General features: G+C 47.6%; 1 protein-coding gene across 2 annotated transcripts in view; it reads left to right on the top strand.

The window, feature by feature from the left end:
- STUM (stum, mechanosensory transduction mediator homolog) overlaps positions 1 to 25,149 on the top strand; it is a 48,248-nt gene extending 23,099 nt beyond the window's left edge. Inside the window, exons 2-4 of one of the 2 annotated variants that reach the window (XM_021536999.3) lie at positions 9,902 to 10,081; positions 18,501 to 19,491; positions 23,094 to 25,149. In XM_021536999.3, coding sequence (XP_021392674.1) covers positions 9,902 to 10,081; positions 18,501 to 18,535 — 215 coding nt within the window. In that variant the 3' untranslated portion in view covers positions 18,536 to 19,491; positions 23,094 to 25,149. The remainder of the gene's footprint in view (positions 1 to 9,901; positions 10,082 to 18,500; positions 19,492 to 23,093) is intronic. The other variant, XM_021536997.3, reaches the window with a different exon arrangement.
- Positions 25,150 to 25,411: the final 262 nt, after the last annotated feature.

Genomic DNA, 25,411 nt, shown 5'->3' on the forward strand with positions numbered 1-25,411 from the left:
CTCACCCAGCAGCCCTTAAACTCACGTGGCAGCTGGAGAACCCTGTGTGCCCTCCTCCGGCTCTGTGCCTGATGAGAAAGAGCTTTCTGTGGCACAGACAATTAAGAATAAACTTCAGTTCATCACTGTATAATTGACAAGAGCCTGTGTGAAAGCTCATAAAAGTCCACAGGCTTTTCCTCATTATGCTTCTGCTGTTACACAGCTTTTACTTCCAGCATCCTTTAGAAACTGGAGGGACCAGAAAGCTTTTCTTGCAGGAGGTTTCATGGCCTCTCTGAAATGAGGAGAGGCTCTCCCCAGACATTCTACTGTTGAAGCTTCCAGGTTGGTCAAGTTTGGGTGAAAAGCCAGATTCAAATTATTTCTGTATCACCAGCACAAAACAGAATGGCTTGAGGTTTGTTTCTGGATGTACATCAAAGAAACAGAAAAATAATTTCTGTGAATAGGATCAGAGTCTTAAAGAGAGTCTTAAACATAAGAGATGGTTTAGTGGATGATTATTTTTGGCTCCTTGGTTCCTCTCTCATGCAAGTCCCAGGCTCCTGCAGTAGGTGGGTGCAGAGCAGCCCAGGACTAAGAGAGCCATGGCAGAGCATCCACACCACTGCTCCTGGCAGGAGGAGAAGGGAACACAAGGTGGGGTAAGTACCTGGTTGCATAGTAGACAATATAATACAGAAAGTTCTGCATGGCAGGAGACAGTAGAGAGAAGCCAGCAGCAGAGCTGATTCCACAAAAAAGAGCTTTTAAATTGCTGATAGTTACAGAGCAGCAGGAATGAGTCCACCTGGGTCAGATGAGCTCTCAGCAAAGTGCCCTGTGCTGTAAACAGCAGTCATGCCTTTTGTTCTCCCTTATGTTTGTTATAATTGGAAGCCAATTGCATTATTACTCTGAATGCTGGCATACTTAATAAGGATGCAAATTAATTAAAAATCTTCCCTCCATTCCATTAGTAAAGAAGAAAAGCAAGCACTGAGCAGGAGCGAGGCTGCAGTGCCTCAGTTGTTTTCACAGCGGTGCAGCAGAAGCAGAGGCAGGTCACTCAGCCTCCCTGGCTCCCATCCACTCCTGATGTACTTCCACGAGCTTATCTCCAGCAATTCCTATTCCTTGACTGTAGGTGTTACTTGTTGCAGCTTGCCCATTTCCTATGTCTATTTCCTGTCCATGTAGCAATTTTCCCCCATCACTTCTGGGACATTACATGTTCTCTACAGTGGCTCATACTGCTGTAAAGCATGATGCAAAATGTCCTTGGTGGTTCTGGGACCACATCATTTATCCAAAAGGAGAGAAAAAAAAACCATCTGGGAATCAAGCAGGTGCAATTTACAAAGATAATTCAGCAAATCTCGGCAGAATTCTGAGGTCTGTTCCACTGCCATGGATTATCTGGGGCCTTGCATTTGCTGTTCAGCAGAAATTCTCCAGTCTCAAATACTTCAAGCACACCCTTAATTTTATGCATCAAGTCAACAGAATTAAACCATAGAACTGGACTGGAAAACTTCACCCAAGGATTGTGGAATGTCTGGCAGTGGAACAAGCTGTACTTCAATCTCACTATTTATGGGTGGCTGCTTTTAAGTGTTCAAAACATTGCAGTGCTGCAGAGTAAAAATAATTTTGATGGGTCCGTGTATAATTAAAGCTTTAGTAAGTCACCTCCATGAAGCTCCCCCCCACCCCCCAATGTAATTTAAGATTTTGCTGTGTATTTTTAGCCTTGGAAGTCTGTGAAAGTTTGTTGCAGTCAAAGTTTTGAAGTTTTACTTTAAAAAACTCCGCATTTCTAGAAGAGTTAACTTTTTCTAGAGCATAAAATATGAGAAAAATCTCATTTTTGATGCAAAGGCACTGCTGTCTTATTTGCACGTGGGCTGTCTTCTGTAGAAGCTACACAAACACTGTCAAGTGTGCTCTGACCACATGACACAAAGTTCCTGATAACAAACAGATGCAGAGCTCAGTGCTGGAGCCACAGCCAGGTGCTGGGAAAGCTGGGGTCAGCTACGGGCACACAGAGCTTTGGGATGTGCAGGTCATTTTCCACATGTGTAGGGAAAGCAGAGAGTTAATCCCATACACAGCCTGCCTTCTGCAGGCTCAGGACTTGGAACAAACCCTGTGCAGACAAGGATTGCAGGTGCCAGCTCTCTCTTGTCAAGTGACTGTATATTTTTGTCCACGGCAAGGCCAAAGGGAATGGAGAGAGCCAAAATTCCCCCTAAATGTCCTTTGGATATGGAAGGGGGAAATAAAAACAATGTGCTGGCAGAAGATAAACAAAACATTTTTAATAGCAGGCCACAGAAGAAAAATTCATGAGCTACTCTCCATGGCAACATCTAGGTTCTGTCACGTTTGCTGCCTCCACTCTCTCCTCCTTCCCTTTCTCCTCTCCTGCTCCTACCCTTGGGCTCCTGCTGTTCCTGCCCCAGCCCTGCCCACGCAGCTGTCCACAGGAGCTGGCATCTGCACCAAGGTGTCATCCATGTCCCCTCCTGGCAGATCTGAATCTGAGGGATTCAGGTTGTTAATTCTAAGAGGGACCAAGGAATCCTCCTGTCTCCTAAGCTGTCCACTGCTCCTGCTCTTCTTACCCCTCAAATCGTTAGAGCCACCTACCCCCTCTGGCCCCCTTGCACTGTATTTGCAGGGGTAGACTTCAGTCTGTATGGATACTGGATGGGGGGAAAAGCTTGCCCATGGCTGTTTGATTAAGCTTTAACCTAAAACCTGAGCTTTTAAATGTTAGTCTAAAACTTGCTTATTTCTAGGAAAAAAGACCCCAAACCAGGTAATTGCAGTCAGTGCTGACTTACTTCTGTGACTGAAATGAACTGCAAGGGGAAGGATGCAGGAGATGCCCCTGACAGGTTGCATGTGGGGGACACTTGAGCCTCGCTGGTGCTGCAGACTCTGTTGCAGTCTTGCCACCTCTACTTTCTTCATATCTCATAATATCACAGAATCATCAAGGCTGGAAAAGACCTTTAAGGTCATTGAGTCCAACCAAGAGAAACAAGTCCAGCAGCCAGTGAGGAATTGCAGCCTCCATCCCTGCACTAGGCTCTGGCCCAGCCCTCAGGAGCAGCCCCACGAGTTCCTCAGTGCTCCCAGACTGCTCACTGGGAGAAGGCATAGACTGTGCAGCTGGATGCTGTGCTCCAGGAGTGTAGCTGTAACCCTGTGGACAGATTTTCATCTATTTCTATGAATGGCAAGTGGTTTGGTGTTCCTCTGAGGAAACTGGGTAGGAATTTGCCCCCTGGCAAAGGAGCACAGGTGGCCACAGAGCCAGGTACTCAATAAAGGTCAGTTCCTCAACAGGCCACCCTGCAGCCTCCATAACTCTACTTTTCCTCTGCAACAACCACAGAGGATGACACAGAGGTACCTCAGATATTTTCCTGAATCAGCCTTTTCTGTTCAGAGATCTGCAATAAGCTTGGAAAGAAAGCACTCTGATCTCAGGGTGACACACCTGCACTAGCAGCCCAAGCCCAGGGAGATCCAGCCAGGTGGAGACTGGGGACACTGGTGAGGATTCACACTGGCCAGAATGCTTCCAGGGCTTTTGACTTTGCAGCTGTTTCCTCAGGCAATGACACAAACTATTGTCTGCTTTAGGAAATTTCATCATCCTGGGTATTAATGTTTTGCAACTCCATTTTATCACCTTGTTAATAGTGTCCTTTCCACAGCCCAGCTCTACCCAGCTAAGCAGAGGAGGGAATGGTGCTGAGCATCAGTACATCATGCCTTACTCCTTCCTTAAGCAAGGGTTAGTGGTTTCCCTCATCATAACCCAAAAGGCTACAGCTGGCACTGGGTTGATGCCAAGGAATGAGAGGCCTCCACTCCTGAAATGACTCTTTACAGCTCTAACTAGAGTATAAAAACAAGTTCATGGCACTGGGGAGCCAAGGATGTCTTGACTAATAGATACCATATCCACTTTTATACCGAGGCAAGGAGTGCAGTCCTTATAACCATCCTTGAACAGCTTTTTCTGACTCGCACAAGCAAGAGCCTGCGCATCTCATGAATCTTCAGCACATCCACAACATCTGCCTCACATACCTGCCAGCACTGTTTAATGACAGCTAATCATCATTTTACTTAAGAAGATTCAAAGGCACGCAGCAGACGTGTCCCCACACAGAGCGCTCCCCTGACACAATACACGGTACAGCTCATCCCCACAAAGCACACACTGTTAATTACATCTCCCTGTGATGATCCAACAGCCCTGCTTCCCACAGACACCTCCAGTTTTGTTCCCATCTTTGCCTGTACTTGCCTCCAGCTGTGTGCTTCCTGCAGCTTTACTCCAGCTCCTGAGTCATGATGTGGCCCTGGTTTTCCTCTCTGGGAACAGGAAAGGAAGCACCATAACACTGCCTTATTTACTCCCAGCACTACAGGAGAATGTCTTAAATGAGCCCCAGCCTTTCAGGAAGAGGAAGAAACACTCCCCCTCCCCTCCCTGGCTCCCAGGCTTTTGTAGGGTAGAAAATCATCATCATCATCATAGAATCACCATCATCAGCTCCACATGTGGCCCCTGATTGCAGTAATTTAGTTTCTGCTGTTCCTCCACCTGTACCAGCTCATCAGATGTGATTTCCTTGCAGCAGGGATGCTTCTGGGAAGTCTCAGGTACCTGGCAGTGACTGGGAAGCCCACTAAACTGTCTGTATGCTCAAGTTATTGCACTTCCACTGTGGTCATCGGTGTCCCACCTCCCTGTGGCTCCAACCAGGCTCCCACTTCTGATGTTCCTGGGAAGGTGCCATCACAGCTGGTCCTCCACATGAAATATGCCAAGCTCTGTGTCTGACTAAGCTCTTGCAGGAGTGCCCAGGATAGGCTTTCTTGTAAAAACAGGAGAGGAAAAACTTCTCTCCTGCAGCTTAAGGTATTCCATAACACTTCTGCACTCAGATAACACAGAGGAGACTGTTCAGGACAGGCCATGGTCTTGACCTCATGCCTTTCTCCACCCTGGATGAGTGACTCAAACAATAGGAAACCAGGGAATCCCTTTCCAAGGTGTGAGGTTTTGCTCTAAAACAAAAACCCCCTGAACTATCACTCTCATACAAGTTTGTATACTGTATTCTGTGAGGCCAGGAACCAGCAGGTGATGCTCTTGGGAAGGCCGTGGCTGCCAAGGTAGCAGCAGACACCAGAGAGGGGACTTTATCCTGCATGACAGGAGAGAAAGGGCAAAACCCCCTCCTTTGCCCCTTCATTTAATTGTGTTGCTCTGAGATAACACATCCCCTTCGTGTTCAATGGGTCAAACTGCTGGAAACAAGCATCTTTCTGTATTTACTTTTGTAATCTAAAAATACCCTAATTGTGCTGGCAGCCAAAGCAAGCAGAGGCTCCCAGGGACTCTTTTTCTATCCCAGTACCATGTGGATGCCCCAGCTGGCTGACACTGCCCCAAGTGAGTGGGATCTGTGTGACACCCCCGACAGCCTCGCTGCCTTCACCCTCTGCCTCCCAGCTGCTCCAGAAGAGCAATCCTCAGCTCCCATCCCTCCCTGTGCCCAGCCCCTGGTACTTGCTGGCTTAGGGTGCAGCAGGGGCTGTACAGTTCAGCCAGGTGATTGCAAGGGGCCAAACAGACTCATTAAAAACAGGACAGGACATCTTCATCACCTCCCCTGTGTCCTCAAAGAGCCTGTATTAATTAATGATTTAGAATAATCCCAGATTTTGTTGCAGTTTGGGTGTTTTCCATTGGGAAGCTAGAAGAAATGCTTACTATAATTTATGCTTATGTTATACTGGCATAACAGCATGGGTGTTCAGTTTATATCTGCTTGTGGAGCCACTGGTTTGTGTTTGTTGTTTGTACTCACAACCTGAGACCTTTTTGGACTGATGATTTATTTGGCCATATGCAACTGGCATTCCAGGTTTAGGATTTCCAGGCTGTAGGGATTCAAGTGTCTGAATGCCTGGTCAGGAAGGAAAATGGTTTAGTGCCTCAGCTCTGAGGAAGCCAGATAGAGCTTGCTTGCCTTCCTTCTCCTCCTCCTCCTTCTCCTCTCCACCATTTGCATTTCCAGATGCAAATAATTCCAGATCTGGCAGTGTGTAACCATGATGGCTTCTAAGGGGGAAACATCTACTTTGGCAAAAGCATTTAAGACTCTTATTCCTGCTTCGCATTCTCAACCATGTGTGGGGTAGAGGAAAAATGCTTCCATCCTATGCCTGCTGGTACAGCTAAAATCCTGTATTCAAGAATGCCAGGAAGCTCCCAAAGATTGGCTCATCATAAGTAATAAAAAAAATGCACTGACATTGGAAGAATGAATTGGCTCCCTTGAGTAGGAAAGTGGCCTGAAGAGGAATCAGAAGTCAAGGTTCATGAGATTTTAATCCCAGTTTCTGTATCTATTCCCAGTCCAGAGGAGGACACTTAATTGCTTTGTTAGCTTTATTCCTTTCTGAATGGGACTAGACTTTAGCTTAGTCACTTAGACTTTAGCTTGGGGTATTTAGGACATTGACTGACTAATTCAGCACCTTGCTCTAATGATGTAAATATCTTAAAAGCTTCACTGGAAGGATTTGAAGCTGTAGTTTAAGAATTATTGCTGATTTTTGACCTTTCTTTGTAACACATCTTGGAAGAGTTAAAGGTTAGGCAAGAGGGAAAGATTTTCATTTTAAAAAGAGACAGGCATTTTCATTTGGCAAGATTTAGCATCCTGATGGTAAAACATAAACACCCAGTCTCTGATCTTGTCTCAATCCATATTTAATCTCAGAGAGTGCTGTGGTGTAGTTTTGAAAACAACACTTTCAGGAAGCATGAGGGAAATATTCCAGGCTTCCTTCTGCTTTGATAAACTATAAAGGAAAAAAAGAGTGGGTGAAGCAGGGCAGAGATGTCACATAATCCCACACGGGGGACACAAGAGACGTGGAAGACAAAGCCAGAGAGCAAAAGACAGCTATGGGGAGACTTCCACAACATCCTTTGGGATTATAATGACTTCCCCTTTCCTCTCTGCAGACCCTTTTGGTTTTGTGGATAAGGGGATAAAACCCCGCCTGTGAAAGCCCAAGGAGGAAGCCCAGGGATGTTTCTCATGCAGAAGATGCTGCCCTTGTGATGCTGTGCTGTAGGGCTGTGTTCCTCTGCCCCAGCAGTACTCACTCATTCCCCTCCATGCCTGTTCCATGCCCAGCTCTGGCAGGTGCCACAGGGAGGGGGTGGGAATAAGACATTGGATCCAGCCAGCAGCGGGAAAACAAGCAGGGTTTTAGGACTGGTGGAGTGTTAGGAAGTTGCTGGAACTGAAGCTTGCAGAGGGTGGCAGGATCAAAAATAGGCTGTAGATGGCCTTCCCCAGCATTTTGGCATCTCAGCTGCCTGTTATCCTTGTGACCCACTGAGGAAGAGGCAGCAAAGAAAGAGATTCTTTCTTCCACCTCCCTAGCAGTGCAGGACAAAGTGGTATTTTGCTTCTAACCAGATGGTTCTGCTCTCTTGGTCTGATGAGATTTACTACAAGAGTGTAAACTGAGTGTTTTGTCCCTGTCTTCAGTCCAATCAAGGGACTCCCACCTTCCCCTGAGTTCAACAAGATACATGCACTGAAGATGTGCTCATTCATTCACATCTTACAGGCTGTTTGCAGGCTTCCATCTTTAAGAAGAAAAAAGGCAGTTTTTGTAGAAACCAACATTTTAATTCAAGATGAAAGAAGGCATTTCACAGGACTGTGTTATCCAATGCAATCAACATTGCACTTTGGTACTTACCTTAGCAATGCTGTATTTGTTTTAGAAAAACACAAAGACAATTCATAATGCTAAGAGGTGTTGAAATCCATACTTAGAAAAGGTGCCTGAACCTCCTGGCCACCAGCTCATATTTTAGAGGAGCCAGGAACTGCTTCTTCTGCTCCTTAGATATAGTGTGTGTTTCTTCATGTTGGTTGTGGGACAGATAAGTCTTCCCTGAGCGGTGAGCTTCAGCCAGCCATGAGCACAACATATCAGCTAAAAGTAAAAAATCTGCCTTGTCCAAGAGTGTAAATTTAGGAGAAATCTTTGTGAAAGGCTGCTGAGGTGTAGGTTTTTGGGTTTTTCCCCAGCTTTAATTCTCATACATCAATAAGGTCCTTCATATGAAACGTTTTAGGAAGTTTGAAGTGTGGTTGCAAGATTTGTAAGTTGGTCTCAAGCAGAGCCAAGGACTGCCACACCAGGTCCCCTGGCTCCAGCACTTTAAGAAGTTCAGCTACTTCTGAGGGGTTAAAACATGCCATCAGGTAGCAGCTTGTGACTGGGGAGAGCATTGTGCAAAAATGCAGTGCCACTCCTTTTTTGGTTTTTTTGTGTCTGCTCCTTTTAGAGGAGTATTTGTGCATATTAATAGACTGCCAGCCCATTAGGGATTCCTAGAGCCAGTCCTCCCCTAGCTCTGGGTTCAGTTTTCCTTTATAGATCTGCTGTGTAGTAAGTGTTTCTCCCCAGGAGAAGTCACCAGGCAGAACAAAGGTATTTCCACAGATACACAGCACTCCCTTGCAGTGCAGAAGTGGTTTCTGTTGGGTGTGAGACAGAGTGAAAGTTTAACAGGGTAGAAATCCATTTGGATTTAGGTGAAATGTGCTGCTTTGAGTTTGCTAACATAGGTAAAATATGCTGTTTGGTCTGGTAACTGCAACACTAGTAAAAGTGCCCCAGCTAAGGAGAAAGAATGCAAATTTCCAAGCTAAAAATATAAGAGATAAGAAAGACTCCTCGAACCTTGAAACAGACAGGGCAGAGTGACCCAGGAGTTCTTACTGTACTTTCTGACAAAAAACTGAGTACAAGTGTAACTAGCTGTAAGTGTAACAAGAAATCAGCAGAATGAATATGCATGAACCTATTGTGAAATGCTATGTATATGGAAATTATTAAGGAGTAATAAAAAAGGATTGGGAGTCCTCAGGGGCACGCATGTCCTTTGAAGGGGAAAGATCCCTCACACACGTCCAGCGCTGTGATAAACATACCGTCCCTACAAATCTTTATTGGAATTATGGGGTTTTGAATTTTTGTCCACGTTCAGGTGGGGTGGGGTGGAAGGAGCCAAAACCCAAGGAGTGATTTTTCCACCCTGGTCTTCAAGTACAGGAAGCGAGGCTTAGTCCAAGAGTGTAAATTTTGGAGGTCACGAGGGGAGCAGGCCTGAGGGCAGTGGTATAAATGAAAAATTTTCCCGCCAAATTAAAATGAAAAAATAAAATATTTATTTTGCAATCAAATTCCATCTAGCCAGCCACGAGGAAAGAACAGAGCTGAGCCCGGGGTCAGCCCTGGGTGTGCAACAAAGAAGTCAGCCTCAGCAGAGGTTTTTCCCTATGCCCACACACCTCCATCCTGGCACAAGTGGTTTTTATAGGGAAAATTCCGCCTGAGGCCAAGATTTCGGCAGTCAGTCTTTTCTTTCATTCAGAGTCCATAGTTAATAAGATTTTCTTTTGAACAATTCAGTTCCGGATTTGTTGAATCCCTCGATGAAGTTTATGGGAACGCTGCATTCACATGTATCTTCCTGAGGATTTCCATTATATCCATCTTGGGTCGTTCATGATCAGCGCCTGGGGTCCCCGTATCTCTCCAGACATGGCCCATCCCCATCTCCTGGCTGAACCACTTGTAAATCGGGTTCTAATATACACTAGGTCTCGCCTTTGAGGGTGGGGGGGACTCCTAATACAAACATATATACTCCAGCAAATATTCAATATCACATACATCATACTAGAAATGGTGTGAATTGTATCTACTACACATAACAGCAGCGAGTGTCAGGAGGTGCTGCTGTGGCTCTCACAGGCGTGTGCTGCTCCTGTGTCCCCAGGAACGTTCGTGTCGGCGTTCACCGTGCTCTGCGGGGCCCGCACCGACCTCCCGGACCGGCACATGTGCTGCGTCTTCTGGCTGAACATCGCCGCCGCCCTCATCCAGATCCTGACGGCCATCGTCATGGTGGGCTGGATCATGAGCATCTTCTGGGGCATGGACATGGTCATTCTTGCAAGTAAGTACAGTGCACTCACCCTGCTGACTTCTCCTCCCCTGGCAAAGGCGCTGGGTCCCAGATAATGTCCCTGCAGGCTGCTGAGCTGCACTCTAGGGAGAAAGAGACACAGGATGGGCTCTGCAAGTCCATGAGAAACACGGTAGGCAGAGATATTGCTAGGGGGCAGTGGGAATGGGCCTTGTGACATATCTGTGACAGTCTCCCATCCCACCACGTGGGTCAGGAGCTTCCCTGGATGAAATGAAATGCACAGGAAGGGAGAGCATTGTGAACTCTGCTGTCTGGAGCCCCTTCTGCCCTGGTCACATCCATTTGAACAAGAAAACCCTTTGTCCCTTGCGAGTCTGGCTGCAAATCTGTAGTTAGTGAGACCTTCTTGCTAGGCCACTTCTGCTCCCAGGGCCAGCTGTCCCCAGAAAAGCCCTGGGGACTCTCCTGGACCCTCCCCTTCCTCCCCAGGATATATTTACCCATTGTTTTGGAGTATTTTTTCATGTTTCATACCAAGTTCTTAGGCTGAGCCAGAAATGTTTTGCTGCTCCTAGAACAACATCCCATAGACCCTTTGAGTTGACTAAAACATTAGTTTAAGGAAAGAAGAATCCTTTTTTAAATGTACATAATTTAAGTCACCAGTTAGTAGATATTACCATACCAGAACACAGGCTCTGTAACTTTCATCTGGTAGAGGCTTTTACTGGGGTGAAAGTTGTGTCATATCTCCTGTATCCTGGTGTATAGGATGGAGGTGACATCTCACTTTGAAAGCCAGAAGAAACACAGCTCAGGGTGCTGGTGGCATCTGCAAGACCCTACTCCCTTCCAGAGGCCGATGAGCAAGCCCTCAAACCAAACAGGTCTGAGACCTGTCAGGCTGATAGGATGGGCAGTTCCCAAAGCAAGCCCTTCTCCCAGAGACCATTTGCCAGCAGCTTTTGCCTTTTGGTTTGAAGAGGCTCCACTTTGTCATCTCTGCTGACAACATCTGTGGCTGCACGACAGAGGGGGAGAGAGGATCTCAGGAAGCTGCCAGGAATCCCCCTAAAGACAAAATGCATGAAATTGGGAAAAAAAGGCAGGAAACCAGTGCACATTTTCAGCTGCTAAACCCAGGGGTTAAAGCCTCTCACCAAACCACATTGATAATTTCTGAGCCAGCTTCAGTTAAGGCAGTCCCCATGCAGAACAAATGATGGGTATTAAAAACCTGAATATATGCAAAGCAAAAACTTTCCTCAGGACAAAGGCAATACTGCTCTTTGCTTTACCCTGCAAACCACCTACCACATTTCCTTCCAGATGTACCTCCAGAGCAGGTTATTTCTGAGGCTAAATTGTGAATTGCTGTCCACATGTGATGTGTCTTCAAGAATCTGCCAGATTTGTGTGCAATGCCATAAGTGAATGTTCATAACCATAAACTCTTCTGCTCTTCCTCTGTGGGGCAGTCTCCGTGTGCGGGTCGCTGTCTGGCAGGACCCCACTCTGCAGGTGTGGGGAGAGTCAGGAAAGCATCTGTCCTGACAAAGAACCACCACTGAAACGGACTTGCTTTGCTCCAAAGCCCTGCTCTCCACCTGAGAGGGGTTGGTGCTTAGGAGGGTCTCACTGGGAGGGTCTTCTCCAGTTTCACTGTTGGGGAAAATCATACAGCTTAGAAGTATCCCCAGAACACTCTTCCCCACATCTGGCTGGATTCCAGCAGTTTGGGAGGCAGAGAATGGATGAGCAGCATGTGGTGGGAATGTTCAGGTCAAGTGGTCCCCAAGCACAGCAGCAGTATTTCATCCCTCTGGTGGTAGTAGAAAATGGCAAGAGGAGTCAATGTGTCTTATGTTTCACCAGCAGCATCTGACAAGCTGCAGCCCTTGGCAATTTCTTGCCATCTCATTAAATAGCTGCTTTTAAGTTTACTTGCCATGCAGAGAAAGTAGTGGCTAAATGCAGCAGCTCTTGGTTGATGGAGAAGAAAAGAAAATAAAAAACTTAATCGACACAAAGAATGAAGTGATTGCTTGCTCTTACCTCAATCAAACAGCCCTGTCAAACCCAAACTGGTTGGTTTTTGTTATCATATTTTAAAAAATAATAATAACTTAAGAAGGAAACCAGTTTTCTAATGTAAGAAATAGGACATTTCATTTAAGAACACTGCCCATTTGCTTTGGCTGGGTTTTGTTTGTGTGCAAACCATTAGATGCACTGGACAGGAACTGTACACCACTGCAACTTGAATCTGGGTGCACATGGGAAATAGTTTAAAAAGTGTGAAACCACTGCCCACCTCTAGTCCCCTTGCCTTGAAATGGTCAATCCCATGTGTCCCTGTGAGGGTGCCAGGCTATTTGAATGGGCTAGAGGCAGGACACAGCAGGTCCTGTCTGAGCTAGTGAGGGCTAGCAGTGAAGGGGAGGGTGGGAAGCAGCTGAGGGTCAGGAACTCTGCTCAGGCTTTCCCTAAGGGATAATCACCTCACTCCCTGTACCTGGGCCTGCCTCTGTTAGCTGGTAGAGAGTTGGGAGGGAGTTAGAACCACAGAATCATAAAATCACTGAGGTTGGAAAATACCTCCAAAATCACTGAGTCCAAGCCATCACCATCTTGTCCACCACTGAACTGTGTTCCCCAAGTGCCACCTCCATATGCCTTTTGAACAGGAGACTCCTTCCAGCTTTTCATCTTCTAGTGCTATTTCCCAGGCATGGAAAGGGGGAATCTGGTCTGAGGATAATGGCAAACTGTCCTTAATGAGGGAAAAGGGAGAAGAATTACAGGCCAATCAGGTATGCTTCAGTTCCTGGAAGAAGTAATCAAGTAAGTGACTCGCATGCATTTAGAAAATAAAAAACGCCCCCACAAAGTCACCGTGGCTCTGTCCAGAGTGAGCTGTGTCAGACTGGCTTGATTCCCTTTGATGGCAGAGGAATTAATTTCATGAGAGGTGGCAGCAGTCAGCCATCCCTGCTAACCTTCAGATGCTGACCCCGTCTCACACAGCGTTCCTGCCAGCAAGCCAGGGGGACGTGGCCTGCGTGAAAATGCACTTGAAAACTTTCTTCTAAATGGATTTTCCTAACCTGCAAAGAAATAAAGAGAGGTGTGTGGAAAGGTCCCTCCTGAGCAACTCTGCTCAGTATTTTCATTTGTGGTTTGAGGACGGGCTGGAGGAGAGGCTCCCCAGCCACACACCAGCGCTGGCTGCGAGCGCGGCAGGCACAGCAAGGGCAGTGCCTGGATCCATGCAGCCAGAGAAATGGTCTGGAAACAGAAAGTGCTACTCTGTAGGGACAAGCCCAGGACTCTACAGAAAGACTAATCAACTGCATAAATACACACTAGGGAACAACTTGTTTTTCAGGGAAGGATGTGATGGCTGCAGTGAGTCACAAGTGGCACAGGGGGAACGTTGCTACAGAGGGAATGAACACCACACAGGCAGGTGGGAGCAGAGCTTGTAGGGCTTTCGCTGATCCCATCACCTTTCTTTGCATGCATAAAGCTGTGGTGAGGCTTTTGGCCAGCTTTGGAGGCAGTACTTCAAGTGGAAAACCTGGAGAGAGTCCAGAGAACCACAAGACAGTAGCATGCTGATGATGAAAGTGTTCAGAGGGCTAGTAAATGTGAGAGGGCAGCAGTTCAGCCTAAGACAGACTTGAGTAACACCAGGAAGGACCTGTGTGGAAATTAGATGATGTTTTTCCTCCAATAAGGTCAAAATGCTGCAGAGGTAGTATGGCAGGATTTGCTCTCTCTGTCCCTGGAAGACTCCAAGAGTGGGTAGATCCATGTCTGTCAGGGACAAGGTGGGACTTGAGACTGACTGACCTGAGGGTCCTGTCCACCCCTCATCTCCTCTGGGTGTCCTTTATCAGGATAATATCCCAGAAGGAAGATAAATTGAATGCAGTTTTGCTGTCACACTTAATTACTTTTGGCAGCACCACAGCACAGGGTATTTTCTCTGCTAATTTAAACAAACTGCCAGCTGGCCCCACTGGACACCAGAGATATCTTCTTTAAGCAGCTAGATGGCTTTGGGAACTGTCCTCTGCTGTACCTGCTGTCTGAAGGCAAAGGTAGAATTAGGGAGCACTTAATTCTCCTGCCAAAATATGGCTGGGCAGTGCTGCTGCAGTGTGCTCTCCTGGAGCCCCTTGCCAGCTCTGCAGGGATGATGCACAGAGCTGAGGCAAACCACAGCTAATTAGCTGGCCAAAACCAACTGGAAAACAAGCCTCCTAAGGCTTTCCAGGCAAAGCTCCCTCAGCTACAGGCACACCTTGTCCCCAGCCCACATCTTCATCCGCCCACTGTGCGGAATGAACTTTCCAGGAAGTCCCTGCCTGCTCAGAGCCTGGTATAAAAGACTGTGTGCCATTTCTTGACAAAAATGCCAGAGAAATAACATAGTAAGGTCACACTGATGTGGCACAGGGGACACAAATGAGGGACTGTTTGTCCAGGCATTGTTTTGCCTCTGCTGAATGCAGCCAAGAAATCAAGTTTGGTTTCTGAAGGAAGCCCTCCCTCATTTTTGGCCTCTGAATGAACGATGTGCTTGGCTGCACCATCGCTTCAGGTTCACTGGATGGAGACTTCGGCCAACTCTCAGAGCTCATTGCCAGCCAGTAGTGAGAACTCACCTGCAATCATGCCAGCCTCGTCACTCCTTTGCTAATTACTCTGTTCAGACCCTGCCAAAAGCAGCAGCAGATGATTGCACAGTTGCTGTATGCTCAGGCTCCGAGGGAAAGCATCACTGAGCCTCTCTGCTCTGCAGGGCCCCTGCTGAGGCAGGTAACACTGCTGTCCTGGAAAGGAAAGGGGAGCAGGAGGCCCAAACCAACCAGTAACCCTTCATGAGATGAAGAAAATTCCAAAGACAAATTGCCTGCCTGGACTTACTACATTTTAAAAAAGATCTAAAAAGAGCTGTTCCACAAACTAGGCCTGAGGAAAGTAGTTAAAATACCTTTTTTTGCAGTTTCCCACCAATTGCAGCGGTGGGGCAAGTTCTTAAAACGTTGTAGGAATGTTAAATAGCACCAGTGTTTGCAGCACCACAGGCATGCTGTGGTTGTGAGTTACCTGTGGGCATAAGCAGACTGAGCAGGGAAGCTGCCAAAAACTCTTCAGGTGTAATTGTCCCAGCTCTGGGACTGTGAATGGTATGCCATGAGCCCTTTGGTACACTGTGATGTCTTGTTTGATGCCTTCCTTCAGTGGCTCCCCTTCAGTCAAACCCACAAAATGCCAATGGCACAGAGGAGAGAGTTTCTGGGAGCATTGCTCAGAGGTGTTAGCCTATCCAGACTGTCCTGCCTGGGGCTGGAAAAGCAGATAAGGATTCCCCTGTCATCTTTAAACAAGAGTCTCAAATGAAATGATCCACTTCAAGTACAAAAATTTTAAGAAATGTTTAGCCCTGGTGTGAATGTCTGATGGTAGAGCAGCTGTTCTCTGTTTACTCTGCAGCCTCAGTTTGTTCATTCTCTTCTGGTTCTCCATGTGTTTCAGATATATCATCTACAGTTACATTTCTCCCTCTCTCTTTCTTTCATGTTCCTTTGCCTCCTTTTGTTCACCATCAAAGTCTCACAAGGTAAGTTTGTTTCTGTTCTTCCTCCTCTTCCTCTTCATGCTCTGAGGCAGTTTCCCATGGAGAGCAGCAAGCATCGGTCGGGGCAGGACATCTGGAATTCACTTTGGCCAGCACTGCCTACTCCCAGCCCAAGTCCAGCCACGTGCCTTTACATGTGTGTGTCTGACTGTCTCTGTGTCTGTCCTGTGGCTGCACAGCCCCAGGGGTGCTGAAAACCTTCACACAGCATTGAAATGCCCCTGAGGATACCCCAAGGGCACCCTTGGAACAGAGCAGGAACCCATTTCAGCACTGAGGGCATCCTGAAGCCAACCTCAGCATGAACAGTCCCAGAAGGACAGCCTGTGCACAACCTGTGTTCTCTTCTTCTCAATCTTACATGCAGTGGTTTACAGGAGAAGTGCAATTTCAAGTAAACTCGATTAAATCAATGACTTTGTGCACAGGCCCATTTAATCCTGAACCCAGAGCTCTCTGTTCTACAGAATTGCACCTCACTTTTATTGCAGACATATTAACATAAAGCTGCTTCATACAGAGCAGCTATTCCTATGCAAGAAATGCAATACTCTTTTCACGTATAAACTACTTGATAAATTAAGTCTGAAGTATTGTACTAAAAAAGTTCAGCATAGGACAGGTCATTTTTTGGCTTATGGTCATGTAAAGAGACAGACTTGGCCACTGTAACTTCTTTCCATCCAGTTTCAACAGCAACAGCCAGACTCAAAGAATTTCCCAATCTTAATTTTCTTATATCTCAATAAATCATGGCTGTACAAGTAAGGTACTCTTACTTTAACTAAGGATTGAAGGCAGGTCCCACCTTTCTGGTCCATAAGGTTCTTTGTTTGTTTTTTTAACTCTGTTCCCTAAACAAATTAAACCAATGCCATAGACAAGTCCAAATTACAAGTTTCCAGCCAGCTCACCTTGCCTAGAGAGCTGACTCACACTTAAAACATAAATGCATGTGAAATCATCATTTTGCCCTCTAGAAAAAGCTGTGTGAAAGAGATGAGAGTCTTTCTGTACAGCTGCACACAATAGGCAGAAATTCAGTTAAGTGTCATTATTCTGTCCCTTGTGCTTGTTTAACAGTGGGGGTCCAGGATGCCAAACCTGGGCGAATGTGTGGATTTTTTCCAAAGTACAGCAAAGTTCACTCACTGGAGTCAATTCGTAGTTGAACAAAATGCCCTTAGAGATAGGGGTTCTGGCACCTGCTGGTATTTTGTGTTCAGTTTCTGTAAGGGACTTAGAGAAGCCTAACACAAAGGTTAGAAAAAAACATTACAAAGCATAAATGGAAATTGTTTGAAAAGTTAAGCATTCTTCTGAGATATGAAATTTCAGACTTCTTTGAAATTCAAAATATAAAAATGACAGGTTACTTATGTTACTTAAGCTAAGAAAAAAAGCCATTCCAGATTTTAAAAAGTTTTTTTTAGTTGAAAGATCTTCACTGTGGCGGGCACTGCAAGTAAGGGTAGTTTGCTTCTTTAATAAAGAGATTTTTTTGCATTGATACAGTCAGAATAACAAGCTTCTCTTGAAAGGAAAGTGGGGAAAGCTTCTGGAGCAGTCATTGCAGCCACTTAGGAAAGCGTTAAGAAATCCATTATTTTTCTCATCATCCTGTACTAGCACAGGAGCTGTAGGTGCTCTCCTATTGCCCTTCCCTGCCCTAGCCCCATCAGGGGATGAAGCTATCCCCTGTGGGATTTGCAGCCTGCCCTCCACCACAGTGTGCAGGACAGTAAATAATCTGGGACCTCAAGGAGCTGTGACAAGCAGCAGGACAGGCTGCTTGAGCCCTTGCAACATCCATGTGGCTGCCACACAGTGGGACCCCAAGGGCTTCACTTTCTTGCCTGGGAAGTGCATCAAACCTCATGGCCACAAGAAGAGGAAAGGGTATGAAGAAACAGGGATCCTGGCAGTTTCCTTGGTTTTGCTGCTGAAAAAATCGGTTTCCTCCTGCTGAAAAAATCTGTTTCCTCCAGGCCCACTGGATGGCTGCTGTGCCCTGAGAAAAGCTGTAATTCTGCTGGGCTGGAGCAAAGCAAGTGCAGAACCAGGCAGTGAGAATATCATTAGAGCATCCCAAGATCTGTGTTTGACACTTCAACCTGTGATTCAAGGCATTCCCCTTCTCCTCCCAGAGGTGCTTGCTCAGCTGTGCAAACCGCAGCGCAAATTGGTTGCTGCTGGGGAGCACCATCAGCAAAACCCAGCATGGGAACAAAAAGATGGAGAGAGAAAACCAAACTCCTCCTACCTGGCAGTGCTCTGGGAGGACAAGGTGCAAACACAAGTAGATCCCAAGGAGAGATGTATCTCAAGATCAGATGCCCGACCCACCAGGGCAGTGCTTGGGAGCAGCCACGTCTCTGGAACAGGATACAAGGGCATCCATTTCCCCTGCACTGCAGGAAAACACACTCCATAAAAACTTCAGGTTACTGGGCTGAAATTGGTGACCACTGGTATCTGCTCTGCTCTTACAATCTCTTCAAGCAGAGGTGCCCGTGCCAGCCTGGTGGCAGGTGGGTGCCAGAGCAGCAGGGCTGGCTGCCAGCATCCACATGGCTGTGCCCAGGAAGGAGGCAGCACCAGGCAGCTGTTGGCTAAAGCAGGGCAGGGGGCTGCCCTGGGCAGCCTGGCCACGAGGGAGAATGTGGCAGCCCTCCTGTTTTCCCACGTGGTTTTTGCCACTCCTGGTAAACCAGGTTCGTGGCTTGCTTGAGCCTCATCGAGGGTCCTCATTTGGAATTAACTCTAATCATGTTCCCTTCCCCTCCCTCCTCACAGGCTACAAGGAACAGGGGATCCCACAGCAGCTGTAGTGGCTGGGACAAATATGGTCAGAGAAACACGGCGAGAGATTTCCTTTGGCAGCCGTGGGCCACGGACCTTTTCATTACCCTTTGTCTCTCTTCTTGTCCCCTTTGTTTTGTCTCCTTGTGTCTGCCCGGTTCACCTGCCCGTCCAGCGGAGCGGAGATGCAGAGCAGCCGGCGCAGACTTGCACTGATGCCCCTGAGCAGCGGAGATGAGGCAAGCGCGGCTTGGCTTGGACTGGTCCCGGCCAGCACGCAGGGGAAGGCCAATGAGGAGGATGAGGGTGCCAGGACAAGGAAACACCCTTGGCAAAGGTGGCACCTAGGCAGGCAGCTGAACCAAGGGAGAGGGAGATCCTGCCTTCCTTCTGCTCCCAGGAGGAGGTCGCTGAAGATGTTTTGCCTCCTTTTTATGCTTGCTGTTAAAGGACGCTGGCTGTGAACATCAAATGCCAAGGAGCTATTCGTAGATGTATGTACAGGATGTAAAAGCAAACCAGTGGTACTTTTTTCCCCACCCTGAGATTCCATCCGTGACTGCTTTGCAGTAGTGGAGGGTCCAACCCAGCCTCCTCTACTGTCTGTGTATATATGATGTTCACTGAAGCTCTGTTCCCACAGATGTCTTGAGAAACGTGCTTGCTGTAAATCATATTGTACCGCTGATGTGACCGGGGCCATCCCCTGCTTCCATCCGCTGCCACCATGCAAAGACCAGAGCTCCCACCAGCCCAGGGAACACTTTTCCTAGCACAGGACTGATGTCCTGCAGCACCTCGCCTATAGAGCAGCAAATACTGCCAAAAGCCTCTCATCTAAAACAATACTGGGGAGCCAAAGAATGAGACTTTTCCTGCCCCTGAAAGGGACTTGTTAGCAGTGTCTCCATGCTTTGAAAATGGATCCCCTTAGAGCACAATGAGTGCTCCTGGCTGAAGCAGCATCCCAGCTCTGCTTCCCCAGGTAAGTATCCAAAATTCCAGGATCACTACCTGGTACTAGACAGGTGCTTGGGAGTTGTTGTGGTTGCAAGGCCCGTGGCCAAATGGGATGGGGCTGTGATTTAATGGTTTGAACATGATGTGCAGAGTTGCAGTGGCTACAGGTGGAGTGATCCCTCTGATTGCAGTAGGTTAAGAGGATCTCAGCTTGGTGTCAGCACCTGGATGCTTTTTCTCTCCAAAAAGATAGCAGGGGGAGCCCTGATGAAAGAGGGTAAAGCCAGGCTGCTGACATGCAAGGACAGCCCTTCCAGACAGAGGAGTTTCACACAAACCCTCTGCCAAAACCAGGAGCCACCCAAGCACAGCAGCTGAGACCTACTCCCAGCCCACTGCTCCTGCCAGGAGTCAGATGGTGAGAAAGCAATGGCAGCAAACACCACTGCCCTGCAAGTGTCCAGCCTCTCCTGGTAAGATGGTCTGCTTTTAACAAGGTTTTTATTTTTCATGCAGAACAGGTCCGGTCAGCTATCACACCCCCTGTTGTAAAGAGACTTGGGGTGTCAAAAAGTAGCAAGTGCCCTGAGCTGCCCACCAAGGGTGGAGGAGAGCCCTGTGCTGGGCAGGGCACCTGTCAAGTGATCCCACTGAGACCTGCTGGGAAGTTCATTTAGTGTTTTGGTTTAGCAAACCTCTGGCTTAGCCTTCCCACAACCCCTGCTGTTCTCCTGATGCAGGGACACTGTCTGTATTTAATGCAACACCTCTCTTCCCAGCAAGTTTCCTCCCTGCTCAATGCCCGCACCGCGCTGTGAGCCCACAGCCTGTGGGAAGCAGACATCAATACCTCTTTGCCCTCCCAGCTCAGGAGGTCCTTCTTCGGGGCTGAGGACAAAGCAGCATTCACAGTCCCAACTAACTTGTGATGGGACAGGACCCCTCTAAACTATGCCCATTTATCCAATGTAGGCATCAGAAGGAATGACAGACTTTTTCCACTTGACCCTTTTGTGGCTGGGCACTATAAAAAGCTTTGGGCTGCCTGAACAGGAGAAAAGAGGCAGAGAGTTAGGAGCCTTGGGAGCACCAGCTTTCATTGTGAAGATGCTGGCTCAAGTATTTCCTCTGATCTCAGCAGTATTAATTGGAAAAAAAAAATATATATATATATATATATAGTCAAGGAGGCAAATTTGTAACACAAACAATTAATTGTACATTTTACCAAGCCAGACTTGAGGCAGGGCAGTGTATTTGTACAGTTCACAGTATACAGTAAGGAAAAAGGACAGGTCTCCTAAGCAAACCTATGGTATAATTCAGGCTGCATTTCTCTTGCCTCACACCCTAAACTGCTGTTTGTTCTGCCATGCTGGACAGGCAGAAACAGGTATTTAGTCACTGCCCTGTATCCAAACAGGGATGATGAGCTCCACTTTTTGGGCTACTGCATAAAAAGTGAAGATCATGACATGGTGCAGACAGGAAGACTTTGCATTTGTCATTTTAGAGGAAAAGAGATTGAAAACCCATCAGTTTTTAGAGCGACACAAGCCACACAACACAGGCAGCAGAGGAGCAAAGGTTTCCTTGGAAAGCAAGTACCAGTTGGTGCTTTTTGTTAGGCCAGGGCTGGAAGTGCTTCAGAGGAAAAGCAGCACAGTTAAACTGCCAGAATGCCAGGCTGCAGTGAGCCACAGTTACATTGCTTGGCCAGGCAGAGGCTTGGAGGAGAGCAGCAGCTGGAGAAAACCAATCAAGCAGGTCAGTGGTGGAAAACCCAAGAGTCATCTGGGATCTGCACTAAAGCCAAGGGATGAGCTCCTCAAGAGTACCACTGCCACAGCGATGACCAGAAGGATTTCTGCTCACAACATTCACTATTTCAAGTGTCTTTGTCCATTTTTACCAAAGGGACTGGTTCAGGGAGTGGCCTGTGCTGTGGCATCTGCAGCTCTGTGGCTTGCTGGGCTGTACACGTATTACAGAACTGAGCTTCAGCGTGTTCTATGAGACAGACCATCTCTGCTCCTCCATTTCCCACCTGGGAAAATAAGGGGTAAATAGGATCCTAACCAATAGCAAACAGGGAATCTGTAGCACGTCTGGAAAACACCTTCACAAGCTGCTGCTGTCATCAGTGACAATTCTTTTTCTGAGGTCTATAACTGGCTCTGAAGTCACCCAAACCACTTGCCCACTCAGCTGTAGCATGTACAATGACAAAGAGCAATGGTCACCCCTCACCTTTACCAAACCAGAATGGCTGGGTCGAGTGCAAACACCAAACACTGCCTGAGCATCAAATCAGTTGTGCTGTGGTGTCAGCACAGGTGTGCAGGAGCAGACATGGATAACAGGCCATAGATAAAAGGAACCAGGCAACACCTTTGAAATAGGAGCAGCAAGTGTGGCTTAAGAACAACTTCTTCTGTGTTCTTCTGCCTGTGAAGTTGGGTTCACTTTTAGAAGGTGGATTTAAATGTGTAGTGGACAGGCAGCACATAAAGCTTCAGGCTGGGGAGGAATAAACAAGCTGATATTTTCACTGGGCCTAAACTGCCAAAAGTCATATCTCCTGTGGCATCAGATGCCACACCTGCAGCAGATGCCCCATCCCAGAGGCCTAGCACCTGCACAGAAGGTCCCCTGGGAACAAAAAGGGACAGAATAAGCACCTCATCAGCACCACCAGGGTTTTGCTGACCTTTTGGACCACATTTGGTGCTGTCCGTCTCTGTGCTCTAGTTAGGATGGAAGAATTTGTTTGGCTGGGAAAGGATCGAATGGAAATGCTGCCCTCCCTGGGATGGCTGCAGGTCTCTGAGAGCATCACTTTGGTTAGGTCTGGGTGCTGTCTGCATTTATTGCATGAGGGAGTCAGAGCACTGTACAGATGAAGTGTGGGATTTATAATTTACTTTCAGGTTTTGCTCTGTAAAATTTTCTCTTATCTTTCACCTTCTTATTGAATTGGTGAAGCCAAGAAAACACTCAATGCACCACTTCAGAGGCTCTGAAATCTGTCAAATGACACCCAGGACAAAAAGCCTTATTTTTGCCTACTGTGGTGATTTGCTTAATTGATTTTAATTAGCAGCAGACAGTTTCCCACTCTCAGCTTTAGGACAGGAGCCACTTTATAGATTGGCCTTGCTACCAGGCAGCAAGCATCAAATTGCATTTTCTCCAAGGCTGTCCTGTGGTAGTAATAAAAATTATAAATCCCTTTGCTTTTTCCAATAGCCCTGAATAAAACCGACACTGCCAAGCTCCCCCCAGCCCACATGTGAGCAGCAGCCTGCTCTCAGGCCGTGGTGAGCCCCTCACCCTGGCTTCAGGTCTCCCCGTGGCAAGCAGTGGGGAGCTCAGAGACTGAGCCCAGGGCAGGGCTGTGGTCACCAGCAGGTTCTGCTCTTCCCCTCTTTAGTACAACACCCTGCACTACGACTTGGCTTTCCTACTCTCACAAGAGGTCAGAGTTCTGTGGGCAGCTGGCAGCATCTGGAGGGGTGTGTCTGGTGCTCACAATCCAGGCACTGACAAGAGCCACGCTGTGAAGACACAGGTAGGAGTGAAAATCTGGAGCTTTCCCCTATCAACAATTACTTTCTTTCTCTTTAGGGTAAAATTAACGACCCAGTGCTTTCACACCTCCTTCCGAAGCATTGCAGAGGGGACAACACCTCCACCGGGGCTGGATAACTCCGTTCCCTCCTGTGGGAGCTGTGCCTGTGACCAGCTGCAAACCAGCACAGCCAGAGGGCACAGCCCGAGCCCTTCCTGTGGTCCCAAGTGCATGGCCCCCAGCTATCCCAGCACCATCACCTGCTTTGTAAATGTAGATGTTTGACATGCGAGTTTTACAGCTAAAGAGTGATGTGGGTAATGAAGAATAAATGCAGTTGCTTCACCCCCATCTGCCAGCAACACAGAATTTTCTGCTGCTCCTTTCTAATTGTGAAAACCAGGTTTCTCAAAACCAAACCAAACCAAAACAACAACCAAAACAAAAAAAGGGCTTTAATGAAATAGCTTCTTGGTACTTGAACACAGCTGGGCTGAACAACTACTCATTGGAAAGCAATTCTAGGTAGGAACCAACTCAGTGAAAAACCAGCTTTATCCTGGGTCAGCCCCCATTGCAACACAGGGCACAGGACCATTTTCCCAAGTTCATTGGTGTTGCCAAATCCATATTTACCATGGAGAAGATGCTTTGGCGGGTGACTCCCACCCTCCCAGCCTTTTGCCTGGTCGGCCATACTGCTCCTCTCAGCTGCGCCAGTCACAGCAGGGAAGGTCACTGGGGCTTTGTGCTGGGAGCAGCTCTGGCACACAGAGCCATGGGGTCAGGAGAGTTAGATGTGAGAGGGGACTCCACCTTCCCAAGACACAAAGCTGCATGTCCCTCCCCCTGTGCACTGACTTTCAGACATTTTATTAAAGACCTTCCAGTTGTGCTGGAAATTGCCCATTAAGTCTTGCTGTGAGTGCTGTGCTGAGCTCTGTGGACAGGAAGCTGAAGCTCACAGACCCAGTATTCTTCAGAGGGCTGTTTTATTCCTTGCCTCCTGCTTGTTCTAGGCTGACTTTGCAGTTCACAGACATGCATACACTCCAGCCAGGGTGCATTTTATTGCTGCTCAGCCCAAACTGCATCCACTGCAAGACACCACCAAGAATTCCTTGACATCTAAACCCCAGGTACAAGGAGACCCTGGCTAGATCTGGCACTCCTCCCAGGTAAAAGCAATGTCTTCTCCCACACACTTGTTAACCATGGTGTGGCAACACAGCCCTGTATTTTCCAGCTGACTTTGCTTCACGCTCACACACACTATGCACTTTGAAGCAGTGCTGCAATTTATTTCCCAAACTGGCCCTCAGCATTCCCATCCCCCTGTGGGAGCAGCATGGTGCAAAACCCCAGGTCACAGTGGCACCATCTGAACCAGGGCTAATTACAGTGAATCCCACCAGAGTTCATGCTACCCACAACCCATCCTTCCTCCTCTTGTCATCTGTACGAATACCTAAGCCAGGCTAAAAGTCAAGTCCTGCTTCTCTTGCACCCACCCAACTGACCAGAGGGAAGCAACAACATCCTGTCCCCACTGGTGGAATGGTGCAGTGGGAAGTGAAGGTTTTGTTCAGGCCCTAAGAATGGCAAAGGCCAGAGTAGCTCAATCCATCTTCCAGCTCTGAGAATGCTTTCAACAGGCAGGTGAAAGGGAATGGCACATTTTGGCTTGGGATCAAAATGGGCTCACCTCTACCAGCACTGCTGGAGGTGATGGCAGTGCTCCCCCAGACACCCAGCAAGAGATCCCACCTGGCCCATACCCCTCCTTCAGCCACTACACACCGGCACAGGTTGTTCCCAAGGCTGGGAGGGGGATTTCTGGCTCAAGTCTGTGTTCTCCTTGGCTTTGGCCATGCATGGGTACCTCAGATTTTCCACTTTAGGAAGGAGGGAGCTGGCGCCTGCCCACCTGTGTTGTTTGCACCTTGCTGGTAAGCCCACCTTTCATTTTCATACTGGAGGCCAAACTGAGGGGTTGCAGAGGACCATTTGTATGCCTATTTACATCACTGAGTATTGGATTGTGACTTCTTGTGTTTTGATACTGTGGATATATTTTTTTTTAAGTTAAATATATTCTATTGCTGAACAGCTGGAACGAAATGTAGAGTCTCTTTATGTCACCTGAAGAAACCACGTCATCCCTGATTCCAAACGGGTTCTTGTTCTCCTCCCACCAGCGAGGTGATGGAGAGCATCCAGCAGACACCAGCCCACATCCACATCCGCTGAGGAGAGGAGGCAGGGGCCAGGGCATGACTTCCTTAAGGAATTTGCAACCAGAACCTTCCAGAGGAGCAGGAGGCTGGTGAGGAGTCTCACCTGAACCTCTGGAATGGAGACAAGGGAGGGGGAA

This window comes from Lonchura striata, chromosome 3 (genome assembly GCF_046129695.1).
Source record: "Lonchura striata isolate bLonStr1 chromosome 3, bLonStr1.mat, whole genome shotgun sequence".
NCBI lineage: Eukaryota > Metazoa > Chordata > Aves > Passeriformes > Estrildidae > Lonchura > Lonchura striata.